This window comes from Melanaphis sacchari, unplaced genomic scaffold (assembly GCF_002803265.2).
Source record: "Melanaphis sacchari strain LSU unplaced genomic scaffold, SCAv2.0 Contig0_pilon_pilon, whole genome shotgun sequence".
Taxonomy (NCBI): domain Eukaryota; kingdom Metazoa; phylum Arthropoda; class Insecta; order Hemiptera; family Aphididae; genus Melanaphis; species Melanaphis sacchari.
In genome coordinates, this window is record NW_020270366.1 from 6920082 (window position 1) to 6932740 (window position 12659).

Sequence of the window (12659 nt, forward strand, 5' to 3'; positions counted from 1 at the left end):
CAATCAATTATTATTAAATTCGAATAAGTGTTGATAAAACTAACAACTCTGTATACAATATAATATTAGCTTAAATAGCTTAATGATATAATGATTGAACCTAATTACGACGAAAACGAACGTGTTGCATACAATAATTACCGTACATGCGCGACACTGTCACAGCACCGTACATTTGCGGCGCCAAGCAGTTCACGATCCCTACGGCGGCGGGCGACCGTTTCACGGTGGTTGGCGGTTGCTACTCGTTCAGTCGCTCACTGCTTAGTTACCAGTGCTCAGTGCTGTTCGGACCGCGTGCCTTGTCGTTTGTGTTTTTATTAACGGTACGTTCATTACGTACGTTCTTATGTCTCGGTAGGCCCATCTTTACACTATTAATATTGTTTTTATTATCCATCGCCGTCGACCAGTCTAAACGCTTATTTTCTGAGAGCTATGCTTGATATGATGAACAAAATGGCCGAACTGAAGTTCGAAGCGCCTCTGGCGCAGTTCGAGGAGTCGGATGAGTGGACAAAAATGATGGACGATGATTCGCCGCTGCAGTCGGCCAAACTCAATCTTCACAATCACCATCATCAACAAGGAAATAGTCAGCCGGCGTTAGGTGTTAGCGTACACGATGCAGATAAAGAGCAACTGGACAACATGCTAAGCAACAGTAGTAGGGCACTGGAACCTGCGAACAAATCTCCGTGCACGCAGTGTGGAGCGAATAACAACAACGTTGGCGTGGAGGTGACGACGTCGGATACGGACAATTTTGGGGAGACATTTAGCGGGTCTCTGGAAGATCTTGTACACACGTTCGACGATAAAATTACCAGATGCTTTTGCGATTACGAGGAGTCTGTAGAAAAATTAGCACCAGTTCAGATTAGGACTCAAGAAGAAATAATGAATGAATGCCAGTAAGTTGCACCTACTACCTTACACTCTATATATCGTAATTAAATAAGATTTAAGTAATTTATATCATAATATTGCACTGTATTGATTGTTTTTATTAAGGTTATATTAGTATTTACATGTGGGCGAATCTGGAAAGGTGGATTTTAATATATGTATTATATTTTATTTTTACATACAGAGAAATATGGAAATAATATATCTATTAATTATTTGCTGATTGTATTTTAAAATTTACAAGTTGAACTGCAACAATAGTCTATAAAAACATTTGTATACAACTTAAATAATGGTAAGGAAGAATTGTTCGATTTTGCAGTTAGAAAGGTCTACTAGGGATGTTAGGTACATCGTACATATTTATACTGAATGGGGTTACCGAGTTTTTGTGTAAACAAATAGTATTGTAGGTAATAACAGTGGCTCATCACCCTATATAGATAGGTACCTAGCTGTTATAATTTTGTAGGTCAAACATTACATATATAGATCGAACATCGTCATCGTCGTCATTTAACTGAATACCTTTTTCCTCAACCGATAGCCTCAGCCGCGCATGCGGAATACACTACACGGTCCATACATGCAAGCAAAAATCAAATATTCCTATAGTCGTATCTTTGTACTTATTCACACCGACATCTACAATAATGATATATTTACTTTATATATTTCAATACAATGACAGCTGATTTATTACAAATGTTTACCTATATTTCATATCATTGAGTATTTACTAAGATTCCAATGACTAAAAACTCGATTCGCCTACTCGACCTAACACAATATGCATTATTTACGAGTGGACGGGTTATTATATAGGTACTACAATGAGATCGTTACGCCTCGGCACGCGAATGAGTGAATCACCACCGTAAACCTTTTGTAAGTTTATTAAAACAACAAATGAATAATATAATGACGAGAATCATTATTATTACAATAATAAGTATTGTCAAATATATATTGTGATGAGCTAATGGCTACGACTGTTGCGGTAATAAATAATAATATAAATATTTAATGTTTATTTTATTGAGTAATAGGCACCAATGTCCATTTCGAAATTAATAATTATACGTTAAAAATCTTTCGAACGAGTTAAGCCTACGTAAATCATGAAAAATGTTTGTTCAAAATCGTGTGAACATTATTGTATAATAATAACTTGTAGTAAGTGATATATTTTTTTCACTATAACATTTGAATAAACAGGACACATACGTACCAGAAGAAATCTTACAAAGATCCTAGATTAATTATAAAAATTTTTTATCATTAATTGATAAATTTGTATCAACTACTATTAATTTAATAATATTATATAATACATATATATTACCCTTGACATATTTCTCAGTTATTTCTCAAATATACTAATAAATTGTTGATATTAATGATAATCGGACATTTTTAACTTATAAAAGGTATTAATAATCATGTAATATGGATACATAATTATTTATAAATTATTTAATATGTGCAATATACTGTTTATTTATTTAAAAAGAATTTCAGAGTGTGTTTTCCACATTATTCTTAAACTTCCAATACCTATTTGATATGGCTATTACTTATTAGTATCTTAGTTTTAAATATATTTACAATTTTCTTTTAAATTTAATATTATAACATTATTTTTTTAGATAATATCCGGTGAAAATCGTTACGAAAAAAATATACTTTTTATAAACAATTAAGTAAATCTAAATCAAATTAAATTAGGTATAAATAAAACATCTAATTATATATTTTAAAATATTTTGTTTGCAACTTAACATTATTAATTAGGTGAATAAAAAAAAATGTTCAGTAATGATTAAGTAATTTAGGTTAAATGCCTAAATTAATCTAAACTACAGTGATTTATTTCCATTATATTTAATCAATAAACATTTAAAAGTCATTATTCAATAGTATGTACTTATATTAACATTTATTTAAGCAATTTGTCATTTGCATTATTATGATTTATGAAGTATGAGAATATAAACAAGTAAATTGTAAATTATATATTATATTATTAAAGAAAATGAATTCTCTGTAAACATATACTGTAAGCGTTTAATTAAGTTTGGCTACTCTTAATTATTTATTTAGATATTTAATAGCAAAATATTTGGCATTCTGGAACTAAAATTAGAAATAAATTAGAACTGCTATAATGTTATTTAAATAATAACCTACAATACGTCTATCATAGATTCACACACATAATTAAATACTCTGGCTGTTGTCCAAAGTTCAAGGTTAGACCGTAAATGCAAAAATGTTAGTTTTGAAATATAATACACATATAACATGTAGATACTTCCCTATTTTTAACTTAACAACTTTTTCGTCAAAACAATCTTGGCGTTTTATACTTTATAAAGCGCTGCCAGAGTTTCAAGATTTATATTGTTTATTTGCTGAAAGCTTATAAATTTAGGATTTGTCATTTACTTAAGATACATTTTTTTAATTTACTCATGTAATGATTATCATTTCTAATAATAATTATTATAATTGTACTTTTGCATAAATACTTAGTGCCTAATTAAACAACATAAATAAATAAAGTTAAATTGAAACTATTTATTTTGTATGATATAATCAACATATTATAGTACCTACGTATTATTATTTTTAATAAATTATATAATATTGTATACATAAGTATTATTGTATAAAAAGTATATTAATAGTAAGTAATAATAATAATAATTATTATATTTATATCATACAAACAAATAATACAGATTTTTCAAATAATATTTTTATAAAAGGTTGCTCGTCTAAAATATATGCTGAATTTTTGACATCAACTTTATGATATTATATATCTATTTGGTCATTTGGAATATTGTACCGACCTATATTACTATCACTGATTAAAATGTATAAATAGTGTATATTGTAATACATCTACTGAGTGAGTTACAATCTCTATGATAAGTTTAATCATTGTGACAATTAGATATAAACAAATGTTGTATTTTTTAGAAACGTTTTGAAACGTCTGATCTCTGGTGCACAACGCACATAATAAACTCATGTTAAGCTATAGGTAAATATTCACTATATAGTACCTACCTAATAGTCACTTACTTTTTTTAGGAGAAAGTTTTTGAATGATCTCTCATATTTTTTATACTAGACGAACAAAATATACATTATATTACGTTATGTTTACTTAAATTAATAATTTATCGATTAATCGTGTTCATGTGTATATTATATTTTTTATTCATACACGTCTTACTAATATTTATCATTTCAGCAATCAAAAATAAAAACTATAGTCATAGATAAATATTTAATATGTTTATACTTAACTTAATATTTATTACAATATAATATATTACTGTGTATTGCTTAATTTTCCTGATTTTATTCCGAAACGTGATTAAAATGTATAAATAAGCGACTTCGTTTTATTTTTTAAAGGATATCAGCTCACTGTTTATTTTCTCACCAAACCACCAGAAATATAGTGAATGAATCAACCTTGTATTGTGTTTGCTTTAGTATAAAAGAGAATTAACCTATTACTAAACTTAAAGTTAAGTAAATTATCGTTTGTACATTGGATTTTTAAGATATTTAAATTATAAAATAAGATAGTATAAACATTTCTAAATTATAAAATTTTACGTGTTCATAACTAACATACAAATTGAAAAAACGTAAAATAGTCCACATATAAACATAGATTATGTTCTTAACTTAAGTTTAATAATAATTAATAGAACTAGGTTAGTTCTGCTGAACGGAAATTTACTTTGTTACCCATGGGTCAGAGAGAGAAAATAAATATCTACATAGTGCGCTGACATCCTCAAAGTGTGCACAAATTACATGTCGTACTAATGTGTGCAAGCGATGTGTACGCAGGTCGCAGACCCACTTTACTTAATTTGTAGGTAATTTATGATTATTATATGGGTTCAATTATATATTTATCTGCTTCTTGATGAATACATAATTAATGCATACAGGACAAATGGTTAATTAATAATAGTTGTTGTAAATTAAAACTATTCATTTTTAATATTTACCTACTGATCAATTTATATTTATGAGTAATATCTAGCATTTGTGATGAATTACCAAATATTTATTATTTTATAGATTCAAATGTCATTATGTTAATCAAATACATGTGAAAAATACGTAACTATACATGTTTAATAATATTACAAGTTTGATTCGTTTTTGGTATACATTTAATTTGAAATGATTCATGACAACATGAAATTATTAACCGTTCCATAGGCATCTTTTTGTTATACATGAACATGTGGATTTATCTCGAATAGTCGAATGTACTACCTGTTATGGTCTGTAAAAACTAAAAAAACCAGTTTTATACTGCCACCATAATGATGCACATAATAACTTACAGGTAACCGAGACTTAACCCATACAGTTCATGACATAATTGCGTTAAAATTCTTCTCCACACTAACTATTTAATCTAAATTTCTAGTTTTTTTTTTATATATATATACAATTGATTAATTATGTATAATTATTCACTAAATTGGTTTTGTGTTTAAAATGAACATTGAATAAATAAGTAGCTGAAACAAAATAAAAAAAAACTATCTTAATGTTATATAATATAAAATATAATATTTACTATTGTTTGAATGTATAAAAAAAAAAACAACAACAAAATTTACGTAAAATATATACAAACCCTATAGTATAATATTATGCTTTGATAACTATTATATACATAATATAACATATATGTATATGTATAATGTATATTATAGTTATATTACAGTTATATTAGTCATAATTTCATAACATGTTAGAGATGGCCCACAGTCGCTTGTCTATTGCTGGATTACCATAAAAGAACAGCTACACTACACCCTATTTTCTATACAGAACTTACTGTTCAAATCGTGTCATTCAAATAATTGTTGGGATAAATACTAAATAGTTAACCTGAAATGTCTTAATAACAAATATAATATATATATACTGTGTGATAAGTGTTATATTCTATCTCTGTGTATTATAATAATAGAGAATTAAATTAAATCATATGCTGAATCGTGATCACGTTTCGTGTTTTAATAATAATGAAAGGCCTGTGAAGTTGTTTCTAAGAATGGTCGCCAATGCAAAATGTATATGATGATTCTGTAAATATTTTAACTATCCCACAATATATATGCTTTGCGTTAATTTTATAATATCCTTGTGTCTTGTTTTTTTTTTTTTATTCATTTATATAATATACACTTTAACATAGGATATTATTTGTGCGTAGTCTATTATTCGGTGATTGACGCATTTTATATTTTTAGCGGAAGTAAATTTGGTTTTATCTATGAGTAGGTATATGCCTGTTGTATATTAATATTATCCATATTTTGTATCCTATATTGTAATTACAATTTTATTATAGATATATTTACATTATCATAAATACAGTTTGAAACATTTCTAATTTTTAATTACATTAAATTTTTCATTGTACCTATACAATAAAATTAAACATTTATTTAATACTTAAGTATACTAAGTATACTAAATATTACTAAATTGGTAATAACATTAATATAAAAATTAAACTATAAGTATTTAAGATATATCTAGTTTATTTTAAATTATTTTAAAAATGAAACTCGCGTTAAAATTACGACTACTTCTTTTAGGGTGCTCTTTAGAATAGTTTTACCAATCCTGCGACATATTAAATGCAATTGTTATGTGTGTAGGACAGATGTCTCAAAAACTCAGATTATATATATAATGTATATACTACATATATAGCCCATAGGTACCCATCTTGCGGCTATTAATGTGTTTTTAGACTATTTAAAAATATATTTATACAACTATAAAACCGGAGAACGAAGGAATTTAAGTTTAATCGTTGTATATTAAGAAGTACATATTTATGTATTGTTTTATTATACATTTTTTTTAAGCCTATCTGTAGTAATTTAGGTTTATCAAATTCGTGTTTATTATTTTATTTTATTAATTTATTATATAATGATAAATTTGTATCTATTGATCACAAACATTTTTCTAGGGGAAGGGGGCAAAATTAATTTAAAAAATAAATGAAAATTTGTTTATACATTTTATTTATAGGTAGTACATTATTATGTTTTTTCATTATTACAATTAGGTATTAATGGTATTATTATTATACATTTTATTTATAGAACATTATCATGTTTCGTTATTATTACAATTAGATAACAAATTTAAAATTCTAAAGAGGAAAGCAAGTACTCCGTTCCCCCCCCCCCCGGGACGCCCATGATTGATCACTATTGTAGCTATGTAGGTAGGTAGTATTTAATATTGGTAATATTTTCCTCCCTTATATAGTAATTCATTTTAATATTTTTATCACAATAAATACCTTAAAAATATATATACCTATTTCATTATTTTGTTATTTATTAATTATGATTTATAAATTATTATTTTCTATTTTTTTTTCTTTCAAATACAATACCTATGAATGATATTACAGTAATCAAACTTAATTTTTTTTTAATGAGACTTAAAATTTCATAACTCATCAGATTATCAATTAAATATCACACCCCTGTAATAGGTACTGTGAAATTTCATATTAACAGCTAAGAAGTAGTGTTTAAATCAGTTATCTACTATAAGTATTTTAATGTGATGCTTATTAATTAAGAAAGAAAAAAGGTCAAATAAATGTTTAAATAATGATGTCAACATTGATAATGTGACACACCTAAATATTTAATCTACTTATCAAGCCAAGTAAGTCTAGGATTTTAAATTTATGTATCACCTACATGGCTACTTATTTACTTATCAAACTTTTTTTAAATTTGTGTAGACAATAATTAGCATAATAGATAGTCAATTTAAACAACCTCTTTTTATAAGACATTCTAATACAAAACTAAAATATATAGGTATTTATTTTTTTATTATTTTCTATTTGAAATTCAAACTAATTATTTAGTATGTGTATTTACTATATATTTGTATTTTGTACATAATTTAAACAAAGGTAGTGAAATGTAAAATTTAAATAAATAATATTATTTTGCATAATTGGTTTAATCTACAAATGCTTATTTTTAAAGTGAGCAAATAGAACTAAAATTTATCATGTATTAAGACAAGGCCCAAACTTTGAATCTATTTCAAGTAGGTACTTATATAATAATTTTTAACCACTTCTTTTTATAAACTTAGCTACCTTTGTTATAATTATTTAATAGCTTAAAACTAAGTTATGTTTTTTTTTCTATGTGTAATGTATTGCTCATAAAATAATGTGAAATGTTATAGTTTTAGAAAAATAATTATTATTATTTGTATATTTATTTATAATTTATAATAAAGTATTAACATTTAGTTTAAACTATTGAAATAATTTACATATGTAAAGCACACTTAAAATGGCTTTAAGATCACTTAAAGTAAGGTCAATTGCTTCAGTTGCCTTCTAAAATTCAACATATGGTTTATTGAGTTGTCCCTTTTAAATTAGTAGTAATTTATGTTATTTATCCTAATTAATGGACTAAGGTCAAATTATTTATCTACACATTATTCATAGTATAATACATGAATAAAATGTGTAATATACATGTATAAATAATAAGTTTATAGAAATTGTTTATTATGTAGTCAATAATTTCAATAAAATAATTATGTTATAAAATATGATAATTGAAATCTTCTTCAATAATAACATTTAATTTTAATTATTCATCTGTTATTTATCATCAATATTGAACAATAATATTTGTCAATTCAAGTATCAATAAGCAAATTATGTTTTCTTATTTTAGAATGTGGTGGACAATCACAGGCAACTTTGGCAATATTCTTCCTATTGATTGGTCCAAGTCATATGCACGCAAAGTTCAACTACCAGTACTCAATTTAAATAACAACATTCAGGTTAAACAATATAGTTTATAGTGATTTGTTAATAATTTAAATCAAACTAAATGTCAAATTTTCTGAGTAGGATGAATCCTCAGATGATCTTAGCAGTGAAGATGAAGCTGTTTCAAACGATTTAGATTTGCATACTTTGATATTATCTGGTCCCAGTGCTGATATTGAACCTCCAACTGCTGATGAAGTCATTAGAGAAATTGATGACATTATGGAAGTATGTTGTAAATGTTTTAATTAAACATTAATTGTTAATTAATAGATACTATAAAACACATATTTATATATCAGGAGGGTACTTCAAATGACTGTACTCCAGATTCTGAACATCATAAGGAAGTTCATTCACCGTTGCTAGAAGAAAGTTTGTTCATATTTATTAATAAATATAACCTAATTTTAAAATAGTTTATATTAATAACCGTTATTTTTTGTATAGAATTAAAAACATTGAATGTATCTCAACTTAATGAAGTTTACATGGAATTAGAGTTGCTGATCAGAGACTATTCTGAAACATTAATTACAGAACTGGCCTTAAGAGACGAGTTGGAATTTGAAAAAGAATTAAAAAACTCATTTATATCACTGCTATTGGCTGTTCAAAATCGAAGAAGACAATATCATGTGGAAAAAAAACGTAATTCAAGAGCAGGAAATACAAATAAAAACGTAACAAATGAGCCTAAAGTATGTTTTGTATTGTATTGATATATGTTTTGTTTTTTATAACTATTTGATTATATACTATCTGATATTTTATAGTATTTAACCACTGTCATACCATACCATTTGGATAGTGGACCTTTAAGTAATCAGGCCCTTCAAGTTCTCATTAAAAGTAAGGAAAATAAATCTACCTATATTTTTAATTGATTTATTAAATGACACATTTATAAATATAACATTTTCAGTATTAAAAGCAATAAATGAAGACAGTCCCACAGTACCAACATTACTGACAGACTACATTCTTAAAGGTAAATATTACATTCTTGAATCTTAAATTTTTTTACCATATTTATTATATTTTTAATTAAATACTTTAAAAACTGTTTATAAATATTAATATACTACTTTTTCACTTATACTTAAAACAATAAATATTGATTAATATAATATTTCTTATTTTCAATTCTTGTTAATTTTATAAATTTAATTTAATTATCTTTTTGTTTAATAACGAACAAATTTATGCATACCAATTATTGAGTTTTAAACTTTAATTTAAAACATTATTTTCCTCCTAACTACATGCACATCTTAATTATTTTAAACTACTGTAGTTAACATTCTAAAAATAGAAATACATTTAAACTTGTTTTTTCCGCAACCTAGGTAATACTTATTTGAATTTTCACATGACAAACTTGGTAAAGAACTATAAATAATAATCAACTAAATTTGTATTATGCTAAATAATTTAGAAAAAAAAATATTCTAAAACTATACTTTCTAAATCAGTAACATATCCAGAATTTTTTGAGGGAGTTAAAACTATGTAAAAAGTTAAATTCTTTTGAATTTTGTGTGATTTTTTATTGTAATTATAGTAATTATACATTTTATTACTACTATAACCAGTAATTCAGGTTATCAGAGGTGCTTTAGTTCTGTAACTACTTAATTATTAACAGTAAGTTATATTTTTTAAATAATGTGGTGACTGTGTTGATTGACCATTAAATTTAATCTAAATTAGGGTATCAACAAAAAAAATTTTTATCTGAAAATGATTTTATTCGATAAAATTAATAGACAACAATATATATCAGTTTAGTTTTTATAAGTATTTTTTTTTTTTTTTTTATTTTTTTTATTGTTGTTATTATTATATATTGTATCTGATTTGTTTATACTTGATATGAATAAATATATTTTAATTAGCAATTATTTTATTATTTTACAATTTTTGGTATAGAGAACCTCCTATCTCCGAATTCCATGCGGCATTATATGTTTTACTTATAATGTATTACTCTTCTTTATTTAAAAAAAAAAAAATACTAAAAATGTTATTAATAATTTTTTTTTTTTTTTAGTGTTGTGTCCCACATAATTGAAAACAGATCAGTCAAGTGAAATAATCAATTGCACTCTAAACTCTACGTGATATAAGTTACTATGGCCTAATTCGTAGATTTTTAGAGTATAAGTTCTACTTGAGGTACCTATAATATGTAGACATTACTATTATGATATTAAAAATATTATACTTATAATTTTCAATAGTATTTCTGTAATAATAACTCTACAAAACATCTTTCTTCTTTTTAGCATAAATAATATTAATGTGTAATATAAAATAAATGAAATATTTTTTTTTTTTTTGTCTTGTGCCATTTAGCTATTATAAAACTAATGAATATTATAAGTATTAATAAATACTCAATATGTAATTAAATATTAATATAAATTATGTTTAACTAAAACCCTACATACCCAATTGGTGCTTCATAATAATAAAATAATGATTTACTTAACCATACTTATTTGATTATAGCACGAATGAATAATAATTAATAAATTTTAAGATGGTCATCTATAAATCATAAAGTTAATTTCAACATTTTATAGTTAGTTCAGACTCACATTTAAAGATACTAAACAAGTAAACAATATGATACGATTATATAGTATAAATTATGGGAAATGTTTATTGTGTTGCGCTGGGACCAAAATGAGTGCAAATCATGTGAAAGAGTATTAATTCCTTTTTTTTTTCTATGTCATAAATTATTATGTCGTTCTATATTTCTCATTTTAAATTAGACTAAGTTTATATTAAGATAAAGCATAATTTTAGCTTAATTTTAGATTATTTATTGTATTATTTTTGTGATAATCTTTTTATTTATGCCTATGTACAATTTTAAATGTTTCTTTTTTAAGCTTTATTAATTATTTATACTGTATTGTTTTAATGTATATTATATAAGAATATTTTCATCAAATATCAGATACAAAATGTTGTATATGCTGACATATAACGCCCTCTAGTCATATTAATAAATGCAAAATAAATTATTGTCGATAAACAGTATTAGTTATTCATTAATAATCATTATACAGTGTATATAATTCATGAGATATGAAAATTTTGATTTCATCAATTTTTTCAATAAATACTATTATAATTGTCTTGCAACGTTGCTTTTGTAGTACAATTATGTTTAATTTTTTCTTAAGTTTATAGGTACACACTATAAAAAATTAACACGGAAGTTGACCAAACAAAATTAATGGCTACTCAACTATAAAATATCATGCAATCAATAATGACTTGGTATAAATATGTTTTTATATTTTATATTTATTTATCTTAGCATAATTGAATAAATAATAATATTAACTTGGATTAAATTTTATTAATAAAAGTTGATATGTGTACCAACTCATTTAAGCTTGCATCTGATGCTCGGAGTTCCTTTTATATTTAAGTTAGAAATATGTTTACATATCCCTGGACATTTTATAATTTTATTTGATTGGTACACATGTCATATTCTCATTAAGATCATTAATAATTTTACTGATTGATTTTTTACATGGTTTATATTTATATTATAAATTATTGGAATTAGAGAAATGAATTTTGTTTAAACATTTTGTTAGAACCTTTACATAATTATTAAAATTATTTAATATTGGTTTTGTCATGTAGGTATACAAAATTACTTATTGAATTAGTTAGTGCTATATTAAACTGTTTTATGTACTTTTCTAATTTCTAAATATTTTAATGAAAATACCATTTTAGTCGATTTACAATTGCAACCAGTCATAAACGTTACATTTATGTGTTTTAATGTTATATGTTATATCTAGGACTC

The 12659-nt window shown here is 24.7% G+C and overlaps 1 protein-coding gene across 1 annotated transcript; it reads left to right on the forward strand.

The window, feature by feature from the left end:
* Window positions 1-223: 223 nt before the first annotated feature.
* Window positions 224-11179, forward strand: LOC112598046 (fasciculation and elongation protein zeta-2). The gene is made up of 8 exons (XM_025344374.1): window positions 224-914; window positions 8715-8826; window positions 8897-9043; window positions 9118-9190; window positions 9266-9516; window positions 9592-9667; window positions 9741-9806; window positions 10869-11179. Exons 1-8 carry the CDS (start codon window positions 439-441, stop codon window positions 10883-10885), a joined length of 1218 nt encoding a protein of 405 aa, XP_025200159.1. The 5' UTR covers window positions 224-438; the 3' UTR covers window positions 10886-11179.
* The last annotated feature ends 1480 nt before the right edge of the window (window positions 11180-12659 follow it).